A 19,494-nucleotide genomic window follows, 5' to 3' on the forward strand; every position below is an offset into this window, starting at 1 on the left:
CCACCCTGATGCCAGGCTGGTAGGCAAACTGCAGTGGGTCCATTGACTGTCTCACCAAGGGACGGAGATGGATGAGAATGAGCCACTCCAGGGTCTTCATCAGGTGGGATATCAGTGCCACTGGCCTGTAGCTGGTGAAGTCCTTGGGGTGCTGCGTCTTCGGCACTGGTACCACACAGGATGTCTTCCACAGCTGTGGGACTCTCCCTAACCTCAAGCTTGTGTTGAAGAGCTGCTCCACGATCCCACACAGCTGGTCTGCGCAGGACTACAGGAGCCTGGAGCTGATGTCATCTGGACCCGTGGCCTTTTTTGCCTTGATCCTCCTGAGCTCATCTCTCACCTGGGTTGTTGTGAGGGACAGGTTGGAGCAGGGGGGCTGTGTGTTGGAAGGTGTGGGTGTTTGGCAGGAGGAGCAGTGGGGGGTAGCTGTGAGCTGAACACTGTGGGCAGGGATGTGGAGGTGGAGGTGGGGCAGTGTATTGGGGGAGCAGATGAGGGGGGTTGCAGCAGGGATGACTGAGCAGGGGGAGGGGCAGGTGACTGATCAAATCTATTGAAAAACTGATTCAGGTCATTCACCCACTCCCGAGTCACCACAGTCTGGCGGTCTGGTTCCCTGTGCCCAGTTTTCAGGCCTCTCCAGACTCCACTGATGTTATTCAGCTGCAGCTGCTCCTCCATCTTTCTCCTGTAGCTGCTTTTCCCTTCCCTGATCTTCCTCCTCAGCTCCTTCTGCACAGCCTTCAGCTCCTCCTTATTTCCTGACCTAAAGACCCTCTTTTTCTCCTTGAGGAGAGCCTTTATGTCAGGATTAATCCAGGGTTTGTTGTTTGAGAAACACCGTACAGTCCTGGTGGGTACAGTGTTCTCCATACAGAAGTTGATATAGTTGATATAGTACATGGATACAGCTTGACTAAATTTTACAACTAGGAGATGCAAATATAACCCCCATTCTCAGGTCAAGTCCAGTGCTTCCTATACATTGCTTCATTTGAGATGGCCCGCCTCAATATCAACACTGACCACCACATATTGATTTTCTATTTGATCATTGATGGTCACGCTGCTCCTCTGTCCTCTCTGTCCAGGGTGGGACTGCATTCTCCATGCATGTGTGTGGCACACCTGCAATTGCAGTGGACACAGTGAACCAGGTGAATTAAAGAGAACTGCAGTTGATGACAGCTGCGCTTGTTAATATAAACACAATAAAAAGCAAAGACCTAATAGTAAACTGTTATGCACAAGCTAAAAGGACACAAATCTTAAAATTGGACAAATTCCTGTAAACTTCACTGGCTGGTGCTACTAAAATTGTCAGCAAGGTGTCCTAGTGCTGATAGTGGCAAAAGTTCATCTGGAGCCCTGTTTTGGCTCCAAGACAGAAAGCTAACTTCAGTACATTTTTCCCAGTGTTCACAGTTCACAGATTTCAGCAGGTATTTTATTATGGTGTTTAAACAGAGTATTGGCACTGAATGGCATCTCACGATGATGGCTGATAACCATGACTGACTGAGGAAACAAACATTATTGTAAATTGAAATATTAATAAAACACTGAGTTTTAAAAAGCTGATAAACTGCTGGTTGATTGGGATTTACAAAAATAGGAATTCTGTATACTCACACTAGCAAGTCAAAACAAGTGAGTCAGAGAATTTATTGAGAGGTTGAGGTGCTTGTAAACTTCCCTTCAAATGCAGGGTCATGTTGCAATAAATAAATAACAAAGATAAATGTTCATGAAATTCAGTAGGATCATTCATTTTTTTCGCCAGACAGGAAGTCAGCCATTTTGGATTTTGTGTGTCAATTCTCATTTTATGAACACATTTTTGAGGCATTTAGGACTCACAAAAGCTCAAGAAACTTTGCATGTTAAACTCCAAAGTATTAAGATTTGATAGCGCAGTTGGGCACAGCACATTGACACAAGGGCAACACCTAATTAGTTTCAGTATTTTTGAGGAGCTAGGGGTGTGCAAAACTTTACACATCAGAAGTGGCATGACTTGATATCTGATATGGTCCAAATTTCCCACACTTGATGTGAGTCCATGCATGAACACGTCTACACATCAATAGTGAGTGTTAGCCATACTTCCATCTATTAACAACAGGAAGGTAGCATTACATGCCAAAGCAATTTTGCGCATTCTGCACATACAGGCCCATATTGTATAATTAGTGTAATGGTAATGGTAATTAATGGTAATTAACTGGTAATTAATTAATTGGTAATGGTAATTCCTTTCTTTGTGACCATTTGTGACATCTAGACCACTTACTTGTTTACATTCTCATCAAGATGTAAATTCTCTAGGATACCCCAAGTGTGAAAGATAACCCTAGGGGTGGGGTGCCACTTCCGGTGGCAGACAAAGGGGTGCCAAAAGGCAAACAAGATCAATGACCCTTTGTTCACCTTGAGGGGTGTTCCTCAGGTATAAGAATCTAGATGTCCCTATGCTCAGGGTCTTTTGCCATCTCCTGACCGTTTCGGTGGTGATTGACCTTTTCTTTGCAAGGAAAATAAAACTTTGTCGGCCTGAGCGCCTGCTTTTGTGTCCTAGAAAGAGTACCCTTTTTATGACATAGCTCCACAACTGCTTGACTGCTAGACACAGAAAGAATGATTCAAAAGTCACTCACTATGCCCATCATTTGCACATTTCCATCATGGACGAAGGTAGCCACTTGAAGAGGGTCTTAAGCCTCTGACCTTTTGCCCTCAGGCTTGACAAGTACCCTCTTCGCTAGCTGACCAAATGTGAAATGGCTCTGTCTCAAGCTGCAGGGAGGAATATATTGATGTGTCATTTGCTGTTGCCAGTGGGTGGCTCTATGACTGCAGCCATAGCCCCAAGACTCACAGTCTTCACAATAAAGCACCATTATGATTTTAATGCTTGTCTGACCACATTACAGGTGAGTCAGATCAACCCATGTGGATGAAACATCATTTCATGTTGCCAATAGGTGGCGCTATTACTATACTTGAATGCTGGCATGTAGATGTGTTCAGGACAGGGCTCTTGTCAAACCTGTGAAATATGCGACAATTTTGACAAAGTTTGTTGGAGTTACATCAACTTCCTGGTTCATAGTGACACATCAAAATTTGAGGTGCTGCCGTGGCAAAATCATCAAATGGCCAACATCCTCGACTTTTTGCATATGGGTATGTTGTATGTGTGCCGACTTTCGTCCATCTAGGACAAACTAAACCCAATGGCAAGAGATTTCTGAAAATCTCTGGGGGGCACTATTGAGCCATTTTGCCACTCACATGAGCCAGAACCATGTAAATGTCTTCAGGGTGGGACTCTTGGGTCAGATTGGACATTCTATATCTCAGTTACAACTTCATGGAGAAGCATCGAATCCACAGCGCTGCTACAGATACGCCCTTGACGGATACCTCACAATTTTCACAATAAGACATTTTGAAGCAGATCAGGTAAACCTCCACAGGAGAAGCACATCAATATATGTTTATAATCAAATTTTGGCACATAGATGTCCTCAGGTCAGGAGCCTAGTCAAATTTGTGAAATTTGGTGCAGATCAGACAACGTATGTATGAGTTACATCAACTTCCTCGTTCATGACGAAACATCAAAATTTGCCATGACACACCCTTCAACGGATCAAATGGCTGATCAACTGTTGCGCTATGGGAATAATAATTATCTCAGCAATTCAAAAAGGGTCTTCGCACGCTTTGTGCTCAGACCCTACCGGAATAACCTAAGTTAGGTCAGATATATCTATGCTTGCACTATTAAGCAGCTCATTGTGTTCTCACTGGCTATTGTTACTCTTGAGGCATTTTTTACGCATGTATGCAGGTGAGTTTTTTCTTGATGGTTATGAAATAGATACTGTTGCTATTTTTCAAGTACTCAAAGGTGCTATGTTACCACTTAGCCCTGGATATTTTATGTTAGATTTTTTCTTTGTCACCTATCAGCATGTAGTCTGTGAACTGAGAGCCATTTTATAAAATAAGTAAAATACTTGTGTTAAAAAATACTTAAGAGTAAAATTGTTGATTTTACAAGCAGAGAAAAAATGATACAGTAATGAGAGTATATGTAACTTACGTACTTACGTGGTTAAGCCCACAGACATGGTTTACGTGAATCTGTGTTGTGAACAGTGTGTGTGTCAAAGTGGTTTTAAAAAATGTGACCAATGTCAAAAGTGTGTCTCCATTTTGCGCACTATTGGCATCTAAGATTGATGCCAATAGTGCGCAATGCAATATTAGCAAAAAGGACATCATTGCTAAGACCGGCAACACAACCAATTTGATGAAGCATTTGACCGTGCACAGAATCAATTCACGAGCAGAAATTTGCTCTGTGTTCAACTGCACGAAGATGTAAAGCTCCTTATTATGCAGCAGTGAGCATTAGACACTAACTTGTCACTTGCTCTTTTGGACTCAGTTCTTTTGCGCTGAAAATGATTTGAATTTATTTGATAAAATTGGTATCGAAAAAAGTATTGTCCAGGAACTGGTATCAAAGTTATCAGTATTGTACCGGTATCAAACATTTTTGAACGATACCCAGCACTACATGTAGTGTGAAGTGCTTTGAGTAGTCAATCCAAAGTTAAAATGTGTCACAACATATTGCTTCAGGCATGTTATTTTTGGTAAAAATTGGCCACCAAGTGAGACTAGTTGCACTTATCTTTCCTATGCACCATTATTCATAGAGCTCCTCTTAGGGAGGTCCAGCTCATCAGCAAGCAACCTTTATTGCATCAGACAGAGAGATAAGTAATGAAGCCATTTTTTTCTTTCTGATGCTGTTCAATGCGTAGTTAACACAGCCCAAACTCAAAGTGTAACTTACCACCTACAGGCCAGTTGCCTAATGCCAGTTGTGACCCGGTTTTGCTGTCAGATCAGCATGATCTCACTCTGAGGAAAAAGGACTATAAACTAGGCACATAAAAAGGACATATCAGTGTGTGAGGAAGAACAAGATCAACAAACAGGATAGTAGAGGGTAGGGCTGAAAGATTTTGGGGAATAATTAACAATAATAATTTATGACAGATATTGCAATATAATTTTTTGAAAGTCAAGCTTCAGTCCAAGAATCACTATATACATGTAAAATTACCATTTAAGAGATCATCGAAATCTTAACTGCTCTAGGTACTAATCCAAGCATGAGAATGAAAATATACAAATCCAAAACACATTTATTCTAACAAAAACGGTATAGAACATACACATAATGAACCATAGAACAATTCTCACAAAACAAACAGTAGCACTACGTTCTCTTGCCTTCTTTGCAGTAACTTGGTCAATTTCAATAAATAGTTCAGCCCTAGTAGAGAGGTGAAATGACTTAGCTTTACTGCTCTTTTAAAGATAAAATAGAGAATGACAGCAACCTTGCAGTGAGCTTGTGGGCTTGAACTGTCATGAAAAAGTGATCAGTAAAGGCTGCTGCCTTTATCCTCCTGAATACTTGAAAACCTTTGAATCTTTAGCATGACCATAGATTCAAAATGTCCTTTTGACAGAAAAACTGCAGATTCAGCATTCTGCATATTTACACCAGTCAGTCAAAGATAAGCTTTTCCTCCATTCACCAACGCAAGTGCAAAGAGTAGGGGACACACATACACACTGGCTTTTCCCCTTCAATACATAAGCTGAGGCAGATTTCCCTGCCTGCCTAAAATAAAATGGAATCACTACTTGAAAACTGATCTTGTTTAAAAAAAAAAAAAAAGAAGAAAAAAAAGAAAATTTATTTGTGTGCCATTCTGTAATCCAATTTAAGAATATATAAATGATTACAAGAGTCAGTTTTGAAATTTTATAACAAACATTACCTGACCTTAAACATATTGGATCATCTGCTAATATCCTACAGGAGAAACACTGACACACACACAGATAATTTCACACATCTCCACATAATTCTGACAGTCTGACAGCAAGAGGAGACTGAAAGAGCAATGGAGTAATGTATGAATAAATCTGACTCCATGTCATACCATGTTAGTCTTTCAGACACACAGAAACTGGAGAATAGGATTCTTGCACAACCAGGGCTTTCAAGCCTCCTCTTTTATTCAGCATACACAAATGAAGATGGCAGTTTAATCTCCAGAATAATTAATAACGTTTTCAGTGATGCAATGCAGACTTGAGCCAGGCAACAGTCCCCTAGTGTACAAATAAAAAGCTTAGACTATTTCTTAGACTTGGCAAAAGCCAAATTGAGCTTTTATTACTACAGGTTTTGAAATGATATACAAACAATATAATAGTCACAGCAAAAAACAGCATCAGCTCTAGTTAGAAGCTAGCCTATTAGATCTGTGCTTCAGTAACTCTGACATAAGCTTTGAAAATCATACACATTGGAAAGGAATACAAATATACAAATTCAGGTGTTGTACCAGATTCTTGACTTTTCCACATCTTGCTAGCTTAGCTGTAACTTATTAGTTTGTGACGTGGTCACCTGTCACAATCCCAGTCAGTGCTGGTAATGTGACTGCATCATGAGGAAACCCCTTTATACTTAATTGATGCCCAACTGGAATGCTGGAAAAGTATTCAAGTATTGAACAGTTTCATTACCTTTAGGACACTATACAAGTTTTAACCCAAAGAGTCTGTCAGAATATTGTGCAGGATAAGGTACAATATGATGCACTTAAATCCATGATGTCCTGCTGTGACATCCCCTTTTCCCCCACTGCCTGTGGCACTTCATAATATATACAAGCGTCACCTGGTACTGAAAAAATGAGCCAAAATTAAGTGGTGTATTTTCAATAGCACAATGGTCATAAATAAACGCAATTTAGAAGACTTCGACAGAATTAGTATCTGTCTAAGATGACTGACTGGTGGCTCAAGTGTAATTAATCATAGTAAGCAAATATTAGCTTTGTAACAAATTGTACTATTTATTATATCCATAATGTTAGTCGATACATGGAGGCTTTTAAGTTACTGGTGGACAAACATAAAAGACAAAATATCGTTTTTGTGAGTACAGGCGCGTGCTAAGTTGTGCTACAAATCGTTTTGGCATGTTTTCATAGAAACTTCCTCACAATGCATCTGTAGCAGCATAAACAGTAACATAAAAACATAAAAGCAACATAAAAGTGTGAGAGGAAACGAACTCACCAGGGGTCAAATTCATGAATAATGCTCTCGAAACGAATGACAGCGAAGAGTCTGGAGCTGAAACCGACCACCCAGGCCACGAATAAGATGTTTAAAGACAGCAGGGACTGCCACCCGGCCGGCTGCGACATGCCGTCAGACAGACCTCCTCCCTCGCCGTTGCTGCCTCTTTCGGTGACAGCTATGCTGCTGCGCCCGTTCCCAGAGTACGACGCGCCGGAGTTCAGTGAGGATTTGTGTTTGTTGTCGGAAACCGGGTGATGCTCCACCATATTCTATGTTAGTCCCCTCGTGGCGATCAAGCGACACAAACTCTCTAATATCACAGGGAGACCCACCCCACCCCTTTCTGCCTGTTCTATTGCCACGCTCCTATTCTGAAACCACCGGCAATACCTTCCCTACGCGCCCCGCACCCCGCAAATCCGTCTAGTTGTCTAGATTTTACTTTCCACTGCAAACAACCAAATATTCCCAGCGAGTCATGCAGCAGTGGTAATTTGTACCATACTGGAGTGGTACATGCGTTTCACGTATTTCCTCCTTCCATCCTTTCATGGTGTTGGATAAAGGGGCGGGAGCAGCGCGTGGATCAGGAAGAGCTGTCAGCCTCTCACAGCGAGACCGGTACGCCAAGAGGGACACAGCTCCGGGCGAAGCCCAATCCCACGACAGAGGACTTGACAGAACACCAAAGCAACCAATGACAAAAGAGTAACCTGACCACAAAATATTCCCAAATGCTACAGGGGCTAAACGGGGAGAGAGGACGGAGGGAGAGGGTGTTTAAAAAGCAGATGGTTTTGGCATAATCTGAACTGTGACTGGACCGGAATGGTAAGTATCAATGGGTTGTCAGAATGGACATGTATTGTTAATAGTAGGAGAGGAGGGGAAGTAGGGAGGAGGGATTGAGGAAATAGACAGATGCCACTATAAGTGAAGCGGGGATTAGAAAACGATGAGGAAAGGTGAGACGTCAGGAGGAAGACATGAGGGAAGCGTTAAAGACAATTCTTAAATTCAAGGCAGGTCGAGAGATAACATTGGTCAGCCCAATCACTCTGACTAATGGGTTTAAGAAGGCACCAGGGGATATTGAGATGACAAAGGTGTTATGTGATGGCTATTTGTTGGTGAAATGCAAAAGTGCGGCGCAGAGAAATGAAGCAATGAAATTGCAAATAGTGTGTAAAAAAGAAGTAGTGGAGAAAAGGTTGGTTGGTGAGGAGAGAGGAGCTAGGAGAGTGATAACAGGAATCCCCATTGGGGAAAATCTGGATGAATGGACAAAAGTGATGAAAGAGGGAACAGTCATGGGAATTAGATGGTTGTAGTACTTCTACAGTTCAGTGAAGAGGTACTTTTGGCAAAGGTGACGGTAGGTTATATGAGTTTTAATGTTAGAGCATATGTTCCTCCTCCCATCAGATGCTGTAAGTGCCAGCAATGTGGTCATACCTCTATCTATGCCAAGGAAAACAGAGATGTGCAAGAATCCCAGAGGCAACTTCTCATATAATGCCTTAATGTTTTTACTCCAATGGAATGCGAGAAGTCTAATTGCAAATGGACAGGAGTTTAAGGGATATATAGAGAAGTTAAAAAGGAAAATGGAGGAAACCAGATATCTTATGCATTCAAGAAACATGCCTTAAGCAAACACTGGATTTCATTATTAAAGGCTATATGCAAGGACAGAGGCAGTGGTAATGGCAGAAGGTGTGCATCTGTATTAAAGAAGGAATTAATTATAGAGAGAGTTCAAAAAGCAGACTTGGAAGTAGTAGTCATTGAATTATGGATCAAGAAAGACAGGTTAAATATAATACATTTTTATAACCCATGCAAAAAGTTGAGAGATGTTGGAGAGATAATATTATCTGATGTGGAGATTTAAATGCACACAGCACATTATGGGGTGAACAGGAGGGTATGAATGGAGAGATATTAGAAGAGATAATGGATGGAAAGGAATTGATATGTTTAAAGGGTGGGTCAGGCACAAGGGTGAATTTGATAAATGAGAGATTAAAGTACCACATAGAGACAAAGGAGCCACTGAGGAAATATCAAAGTGGATTTAGGAAAGGAAGGAGCACAGCTGACCCAGCTCTCTGTTTAGAAAATGAAATCAGGAAGGCTCAAACTAATAAAGAGAGGATGTTAGCTGTGTTTTTGAGAAGGCCTATGATATGATGTGGAAGCAAGGGTTAATGATAGAATTATATAAAATGGGAATAATAGGGACAATGTCTAGATAGGTGAAAAACTTCTTAACAGACAGGTTATTATGAGTAAGAATAGGAGGATAATATAGCGGTAAATATTTAGTGGAAAATGGAACTCCCCAAGGGAGCATAGTCAGTCCAGTTAAAGTTGAGTGTTTCAAATATTTTGGTATTTGGTTGATAAAAATCATAACTGGAAAAGGCATATTGAGAAAATTGTCTCTCACACCTGAGCCATCTGTTTTCTCTGCAGTACCTATTGTTTACCATGATTGACTTTGTTACTTCATATACCATATGATTGTGCTATAGACCCTCTCTCCAGGGCTACATGAGCTGTTTCTGCAATCTGTCCTGTTCTAAAAGAGAGGCTATGGAAAAATACATTCAAGTCTCTCTGGCAACTAATTTGTCCCCTCTCGTCTCCTGTATTAGTTTAGAGAAGTTATAAAAGTAAAATGCTTTCATAATCTATAATTTAAAATTTATTTCGAAAGAGGTTAAAATGGCCATGATGCTTCACTCTCAATGAAGCTGCCAGAGAGGAAGCCTCGTGTCAGAGTATCTTCATTGATATTTCCCCTTTTCAGGTATGTTGTGAGTATATACACTATTGAACCTGGAAGTGCCGGTTGCTCTTTCAGTAGAGAAGAGCTCATGGACATCAGGGCTACTACCCCTGTGGACTTAATACCCACTTTCATCGCTACATCTGTGGAATTACTGGACATTCTGGTCAAAGGTGCTCTCACCTTTGCACACACAGTGAACTGTCGGAGGAGAGGAAACCCTCTGGTACGCTTGTGCAGCTCCGCCAGCGCGGACATCGCACACTGTTACCTGGAATATTTCTCTCCAACGTGCGGTCACTCAGCAACAAAGTGGATGAACTCCAGCTGCTGGTGGGGAAAAACAGAGACTTTTCTTCATCTTCCGTTTTGTGCTTCACTGAAACTTGTCTGTGTGGAGTGATACCGGACTCTGCGCTGCAGCTAGTAAGCTTTCAACTCTTCAGAGCGGATCGCAACGCAGAACTTTCAGGCAAGACGAAAGGTGGAGGAATTTGTTTTTACACAAACATTGGCTGGTGTACTGATGTGACAGTGGTTCAACAACACTGTTCTACTGATCTGGAGTCTTTTTTCATCAACTGTAAACCCTTCTACTCCCCCCGTGAGTTTGCTTCATTCATACTGGTCGGTGTTTACATCCCACCACAGGCCAACGTGCAGGAGGCGCAGCGCATGCTTGCCGACCAGATTCTATGTGTGGAGCGAACAAACCCGGACTCCTTAGTTATTGTCCTTGGTGACTTTAACAAAGGCAATCTCACCCACAAACTCCCCAAATACAGACAGTTAATTAAATGCTTGACCAGAGAGAACATTCTGGATCACTGTTACACCACAGTAAACAACGCCTATCACACTGTTCCCCGCGCTGCACTGGGTCACTCTGACCACGTCATGGTCCACCTGATTCCTGCATACAGGCAGAAATTAAAGCTCTCTAAACCTGTTGTGAGGACATTAAAGAAGTGGACCAGTGGGGCTGTGGAGGATCTCCAGGCGTGCTTGGGCTGTACAGACTGGGATGTATTCAGGACTGCCACCAACAGTCTGGATGAGTATACAGAGGCTGTGACCTCATACATCAGCTTCTATGAGGACTGCTGTATACCAACATGCACCAGGGTGAGTTACAATAATGACAAACCCTGGTTCACAGCCAAACTCAGACAGCTGAGGCTGGAGAAGGAGGAGGCGTTCAGGGGTGGGGACAGAGACAGATCGAGGGAGTCAAAGTACAGGTTCAGCAAGGCAGTGAAATAAGCCAAACGCCTGTACTCTGAGAAACCACACCAGTTCTCAGACGGTGACTCTGCTTCTGTCTGGAGAGGGCTCAGGCAGATCACTAACTGCAAGCCCAAAGCCCCCCACTCCACGAATGACTCACACCTGGCCAACAGCCTGAATGAGTTCTACTGCTGCTTTGAAAGATAGCGCGGCAGTCCTGACACCATCCCCCGTGACACCATCTCCCAGCCCCACCACACCAGCCTCTCACCCTCCCCCAGCACAGCAGGGGTCAGGGCCTCTCCAAAGCTTCACACATTAGAGGCCCACTCCTCCCCCACCACTACGACAACTCTCTCCATTCTGGAGAGGGACGTCAACAGACTCTTCAAGAGACAGAACCCCCGCAAGGCAGCTGGGCCAGACTCTGTCTCTCCATCCACCCTGAAGCACTGTGCCGATCAGCTGTCTCCAGTGTTTAACACCTCACTGGAGACATGCCATGTGCCAATCTGCTTCAAGGCCTCCACTGTCATCCCTGTCCCCAAAAAATCAAGTATTACAGGACTTAATGACTACAGACCTGTCGCCCTGACCTCTGTGGTAATGAAGTCATTTGAGCGCCTTGTGCTGTCCCACCTTAAATCCATCACCGACCCACTCCTGGACCCCCTGCAGTTCGCCTACAGAGCCAACAGGTCTGTAGACAATGCAGTCAACATGGCCCTCCACTTCATCCTGCAGCACCTGGACTCCCCAGGAACCTATGCCAGTTTGTGGACTTCAGCTCCGCCTTTAACACCATGATTCCAGCACTGCTACAGGACAAGCTCTCCCAGCTGAGCGTGCCTGACTCCATCTGCAGGTGGATCACAGACTTCCTGTCGGAGTCTGTCAAACTCCTGAAGTTTGCAGATGACACCACCCTCATTGGGCTCATCTCTGGCGGGGATGAGTCCGCCTACAGGAGGGAGATTGATCAGCTGGTTATGTGGTGCAGTGAAAACAACCTGGAGCTCAACGCTGTGAAGACAGTGGAGATAGTTGTAGACTTCAGGAAGAACACAGCTTCACCCTCCCCCATCATCCTGTGTGACTCCCCAGTCGGAACTGTGGAGTCCTTCCGTTTCCTGGGGACCATCATCACCAATGACCTCAAGAACCTCATTTTTAGGCATATATGGGGGCAGTGGCGCCTTAAATACAAGTTGGCTAATTACCGTTCTAAAATGAGAAGCAATTTCAGTGTTGACACAGTATTAATCTGAACCAAAGCATTGAGATGAGATGTGATGCTGTTAGCTTGCAGCCGGACCCTTACCTTGGCGAGAAAGGAACTTTTTGAACTTTCTGATATGGAACCTGTGTTATGTTCTTCTTTCACTATTCTCTCTACCCCCCTCCTTCTTAACCCAACCGGTCGAGGCAGATGGCTGCCCACCCTGAGTCTGGTTCTGCTCGAGGTTTCTGCCTCTTAAAAGGAAGTTTTTCCTTGCCACTGTCGCCTAGTGCTGCTCATGGTGGGATTTGTTGGGTCTCTCTCTGTAAATACCTATTTTAAAGAGTATGGTCTAGACCTGTTCTATATGAAAAGTGCCTTGAGATGACTGTTTTTGTGATATGGCGCTATATAAATAAAATTGAATTGAATTGAATTGAAGATTGCCTGGTAAAGCATGATTTTTTAATGATGCCTTTTAAAATTTTAATGTTATCATTTAAAGTGCAAATTAACCCTAATGTAAGAGAAGAGCTAAAGGAGGAGGTGAAGATATTCTACTGAGCTATGTTTAATGATGGTTGTTTTTAGCACATATGTGTTCATTCTGCCCTGATACTGAGGTCACCAAATCAGCTGATGGAGAGGATCCAGTGGATGTATCCATCCTTCTTGAAGGCAAGGAGATGTTGCAAGGATGTGGCAATACTGCTAAAGCTTGCACGCTGCTTATGGAGCTGATTTATGCCCTTGTTTGCATAAGTTTACATACCCCCCAACACTGCGCTACACTTTTGAAGTGTTTCCGAAACTTTTTCTAGAACTGGATGGGAGTAAACTGTCCCCAAAAGTACAAGCTTTCAAGTTGAAGTTACTGTCTTAAAAGCTATCTCCATGGCAAATACTGCTGTTGGTACACCCCAACTCACTTCTCCATCTTGTAAATGACTTTAACAACAATTTACAAAGACACTGTCAGCTCCATGGGACCCTCTGCTCACATACAGCTCACCTGGGAGTCACAGACAGAGGACAGCAGCCTTTTTCAGCTTTGACTTTGCTAAAGACTGTGTTGGATGTAGCTAGGACTTGTTGATTTTACAAACTTTCTTTTTATAAGATGGCTGATGGAAAAATAATGCAAGAAATAAATAAATAAATAAATAATTGCAGGGGAATTATAGTGTGTTGTATGCCAATCTGAATATCAATATCCCTTTTATTAGAAACACTTGGGTAAGTGTTAAATAATGGGTAAGGGAATTGACAGAAATGGTAATTTGGAGCTTCAGTGATGTGGTCCTGCTTGTGTCCTTGTTGATAATTAGCACCCTGCCTTTGTTCTTCACCTTGGCTAACTAGTGAGACATTAGTTCTATTACAGATAAAGGGTAAAGAAGTGGTTTTATTCTTTAGAAGTGTTAATACTTTTAGATGTTGATCTAAATGTTTTAATGCCTGAAGGTTTCAGTGGCATAATTAAAGTGCACCAGTCCACAGTGCCGGTTTGAATGTTGCAATTGCACTGTTTAAGAGGGCTGTATGGTTTTCATTGAATATTTGCAGAGCACTATTCCAGCTCTGTGTTGGGTGCAGTGGATTTGTCTATAAGAGCATGGCACTATTGACACAAACAAATCTTTGCAGTATTTACTAACAAATCAATAACCGTCTTAACTTTGACACAGGATAGTACTTGGAGTGGATGAGGTACTGATTTGAACAAGCATTTAAGAAGTATTGGTTGTTATTGCATTATATGCATTTTTGATAAGTTCATATTGGTGAATACAGATTGAAATATTTATGGAACAGCATAAATAATAGCAATGAGCATCCAGTCATACTTACAACTACAACTACAATAGGGCAAAAATTACCATTCTATATCAGTGGGTGCTGAGATGGCTGCTGAGATTTCACTTTGACCTCTCAATATTCAGTGATGTTTCTATACTGTTGTTACATGCATACATGTTGACAAAATAAACAGTTTACTTGTATTTTATTTAGTTGTGTGATTTGTGATAAAGAATATTAAATGCTAGAAAAAATGAGAAAATTTATTCTGTAACATTTATTAGAGGAAAATTAGCACAATTACACAATTACACCTAGTAATATAACTTCATACAACTAAGTAATTAAAAATATTTAACAGAAAAAATATAGGTATATATATAATTCTTGGTTAACGGACTCGCTACTTTAAGCTATCTTAACTCCGTCCTCTGTCCTTTACAAAGCAAAAGATATTTTGTGTATGTTTGCTTACCTTTTTATAATTCCATTTATATGCTAGGGGAAAGCGTACAAAATTAAGAACTGTTCAACTGTACCTCTCAAAAAAAGGAAAATAACAGTGGAAAACTGCGAAATGTAACTACACATTTTGTATATTATATACATGCTTGAAGAATCACTCTCAATGAAGCTACCAGAGAGGAAGACGTCCCCAGTCATCATTCTCTCTCTCTCACACACACACACACACCATATCTTCAACCAGGGTGGACAATAGTGTGTGGTGGTTCATCTGCGCAGAGACTTGCATGCCCTCTGAGGTAACCCACGGGTGCCAGGAGAGCTGTGGTATCGATTCTGCAAAGAGCAGGTCCTGCATCACATTGATATTGTAAGTTGAAATTGGTGTTGCACTGTACACATTGACAAGAGATGCTTTAATTGAAGTTTGTGATTTTCTTACTATTGCTGGTCCAAAATTCGAGAGGGTATCAGGCAAAAGTTCTTCCTCTCTTCTCTCATATATCACCAGGCATTTAGAGAGGGAATAGTTAGGTGAACTGGAGGATCAAGGCATGTCTTACATATTAAGTCTATGAGATAAAATTGGTGAGTTGCAACATTCTACTCAAAACAGAGTACCAGAACAGACGACCTCAAATTCAGAACAGGCAGAATTGGTGCAAGAGCAAGCCATTTGGAGAAGAGTTATTAAAAAGAGAGAGGGAGATTGGCATTTTCACAACAAGTGAAATCAAAACAGAGCAGTGAGGACAAAAAATCAGTGGATGAGGGAGTTAACATTGTTGGACAAGATCATGCCTCTACTCAACAGATCTCCCTACCCTGTTTATCAGTACCATGCAGAATTTAATTTAAGAATTTAAAATATTAGATGAGATTGGTGAGCCAGGACAAAAGGACAAACTTACGCCTCACGTCTGGACAAACTGGTGAGGAAGGCGGGCTCTGTCGTGGGCATGGCTTGGCACAGCCTGACATCTGTCAAGCTCCTGTCGACCATGGACAATCCACTACATCATCCAGACCAGACAGAGGAGCAGCTTCAGTGACAGACTGAGGAGATCGTTCCTCCTCCACGCCATGTGGCTCTTTAATTCCACGGGGGGGTTGTTTAATGTCAACTGCTCTGACAGAATACACACTACATACATACACACACAGTGTACAACATGCACCTTAAATAGGGAGTTCTGTTTGTCTGTTTGATAATTGATGCAGTCATCAGGGCAGGTGTAAAGTAATAATTTGTCAACAGTATACAAAGAGTGATGTGCCTTGAAAAGAAAGAGTACTGCATTAAGCTGATTTTAAAGAAGTATTATGTGGAAATCAGTATTTACTGTTCAAAGAAAACGTGATATATGTGTGTTAAAATCCACTATGTGTGAGTAGATGTTAGTGTTCACTGCATGCTTACTTTGTGTGAAAAAGACATGTACTTGGTGTGAAAAAGACATATAATTTTAAAAATAGAAACAAGGAAGAGTTAAGAAATAATGGTGTAAAAATAAAAGGTAACTTAGTTTTAAAAAAATACAATCAGAACAGACCAGAACATAATGGTGTAAAGCAGAGAGAGAAAAGGCCAAAAGAGGACAGGGCCTGCCCTGGCACGACCCTGTAAACTGAAGTGCAGCTAGAAGAAAAGCACAGGTGTAACTTTTTTTTGAGGAACCCCAAGATAGACATCTAAATGAACCAATGTTTTAATGGTGTAAATTTGACAGACCAGTAAAATGACCTGAGAGGCGTGGAAAGTCACAACCAAAACTGTGAATGGTTCCCGGGTTTCTTTGTCGACAGATAAACTCTGCTGCCTTGGACACTGCCAACTCCTGATAATTTTTGGACACCTGAATCAGGCTGAAGAATTCTGATCGTAGCCCAGTGGTTTGGGACTTTAAACCCAAATCCACATCACAAGAACATACTGAAATGAAAAAATGATGTGAGGTAACAGGTTTTCTCCTTTTTACCTTCTATTTAGAAGGTCACCAAGATTACCTATTTGTTTTTTTGTTTGGTCTCACCTCTGAGACAGGAACACCTAACCATCAAAAATACATGGAAAAGTGAAGAGAAATGCAGGAAGCATATGAAATAGTTCAAGGGAATGTAAAGAAGTCAACAAGGAGAGGAAAAACATTTTGATGGAGAAGCAAATAACTCAGTGTTGTATCCTGGTGATCGTGCCCTTGTTCGGAACCTGACACCCAAAGGGGACACTGGAAATCTCCGTAATCACTGGAAGGAGATCTATGTTGAGGTCTGACAGGCTGGAGAAAACATCCCAGTCTATGAAGTTAAACCTGAGAAGGAAGAAGAAGGTCAGATCACATGTTGCTACCATGTGATCACTTAATTTTGGAAATCCAGCCAAAAGGAGCGCCTAAACAGAGGAAAGAATGATAGAGACAACCACAGACAACAATGTGGTTACTATTACAGACCAGCTGTACAACCTCAAGTACCCATGGTCAACATGACTGCTGAGCATGTTGACACACAAGAGGACAGTGACCCAGAAACACCATTGATGAACACTGAAGCAGCTGAAGATCAAAACAACTGAAAGCTGCAAGCAGTGTTGAACGGATCCCTGCAGTCAGCCCTGTGATGTGGCTCTGCAACTGTGTGACCGCCAGACACAGAACAAATGAGTCAGAAGTCCCTTACTGCACCCATCAGTTGCACATTTCTACTAGACCCTAAGAGGACTTTTGTCCGTTGTCCTCAGACTGGACAATTACCTGCTTCGCTTTCTGACCAAATGTGAAATGGATCTGTGTTAAGCTACTGGGAAGAGTACATTTATGAATAACATGTAATTTCCTGTTTCCAGTAGGTGGTGTTATGACAGTGCCTCACACACCAGGCCTCTCCACACCAGGCCTCTGGTTGTAAATTATATCACATTCATGTACATCGAGATCAACATTTACTCACACTTTCTCTAACGTTTGAAACCATATGAAATCGTTGTGAGTTTTCTTCAATATTGCTAAGCTAAGATAATAATGTGAGGAATTAATTCAGACATCTGCCATGGAACCATATTGCCATCTATTGACCATATCTAAGCTTAACTAAAGAGGTTAGACATAATGTTTTTCAGGTATTGGAATCAAATGATTATTCTTCATGTCTTGTAATGCCACTCATTTATTACTAATGAACACAATTTATTCTTTTGTAGTTAATCATCTTAATTGTCTTAAGATTTGCAAGTAATGTGTTTTGATTCACATTTGTATTAATGCATTGTCTTTCTTTAAGTATTAGCACCACCAAGTTATATCTTGTCTTGTACAATGTCTTAATTGATAATGGTGGAAGGCAAATATGCAATATGCACGCAAATATTCCAGATTAATAATTTAGTCATACTTCATTCTAACTGAGACAAAGAAAGTGAGGACAACGAATCATGATTGGCTGAGACCACTTCACTCCGCCTTTAAACCTGACACTATTCTCAAGAGAATAAAAATTCTGACGCAGAAGAAAAGTGCCTTTGGTTGAAATCAGCTCCAGGCTACATAGCCACTCACTGTGCACTTTAATTTTGTCTGCTCCTTTATTCTCTTTCCAACACGTACTCTGCAAGTAACTTTTTCTTTTATCTATACGCGCAGGTGACTTACTCTATTTCTTAAGCCAAGTAACGTCAAGTTGAGCCAAAGGAACAATACTTAGAACTCATTTTTGATAATCCTGTGTTTTTATCCTGAAGATTTTTGACAGTTTTAGAGTCATCTGGCTGACACTAGCCTAATCTAAAGTTATCCAGCAAACATTACATAGCCTAGGTAAGAGCTTAGTGTTCCTCAACATGCGATAGAGGCCCACAGATCACACAACCCCCTGCAAAGAAACCTGCAAGAAACTAAGTTTGCCGAGACAGAAAGTCAGTGAGGAACCTCAACTAATGCTGAACTGCTGAGACACTGGCAGAATCTGTCACCATGTTAACCAGAGACCCAGCCTCCAGGAGAATCCAACTGGACTGCGTTTCCATGGTTACCACTGCAACGTCAGCTGCCTGGATTCCAGCCAAGTCTGCAGCTGCTGCAGCTCACAGTAGGCCAGTCTTAACATTCTGCTTGTGACAAGGGTTGATGATAAAATAAGTAAACTTTAGTTTTTTGCCATCCATCAATAGACATCTCAGGTACAAATAGATTATATAGACTATAGAACTGTTTTTCTTCCACCAGATCACTAATTTTACCTGCTGTTAGTTCACCATGCTAGTTTGACCATCCTTACAAGTGTAGACCAGCAGTTTTGTATATTTGCAATGGTGAGCTGGATCCCTTGATTGAGAAATCACAATTTTAGATATCAGACTGATTAAATTTACAGTGTGGATATTAACATTGATATTGATATCAAAAATTAATATTCCCATCCCAAAACTGGATGGTGGTGCCCGATTCAATGAGTGTAAATTGGATTTTCCAATTATTATTTTGTGCATTTATGCAATATATGATACAAATATCCGGGTCATAGTATGTGATTTTTAACTAATTTGCTCTGTGTCCAACGGTCATATAAATGTAGGAATCGCAATGACCCCGTGGCTGCGAGGGCCTGTTTAACACTGCTTGCAGGCTTAATTAATTAAGTCCCTATTGTAATCGTAGGAAATATTATTATTATTCCCGTGACTTCATCCACAAGAACTAAGTACTGCTACCGGCAGCTCCAGGCTCAATATGATCCTCAAATTTGGCTTTATAAATATTAGACCACTTTCTACTAAGGCATTACTGATAAATAACTT

At 41.5% G+C, this 19,494-nt stretch overlaps 1 protein-coding gene across 1 annotated transcript in view; it reads right to left on the minus strand.

The window, feature by feature from the left end:
* The window catches only part of LOC108886100 (dolichyl-diphosphooligosaccharide--protein glycosyltransferase subunit STT3B-like), a 41,645-nt gene extending 31,575 nt beyond the window's left edge, over window positions 1-10,070 (minus strand). The window contains 1 exon segment of the mRNA XM_051076271.1: window positions 7,192-10,070. Coding sequence (XP_050932228.1) covers window positions 7,192-7,463 — 272 coding nt within the window. The 5' untranslated portion in view covers window positions 7,464-10,070.
* Window positions 10,071-19,494: the final 9,424 nt, after the last annotated feature.

The sequence above is a fragment of the Lates calcarifer genome, linkage group LG15, assembly GCF_001640805.2.
Source record: "Lates calcarifer isolate ASB-BC8 linkage group LG15, TLL_Latcal_v3, whole genome shotgun sequence".
Taxonomy (NCBI): Eukaryota; Metazoa; Chordata; class Actinopteri; family Centropomidae; genus Lates; species Lates calcarifer.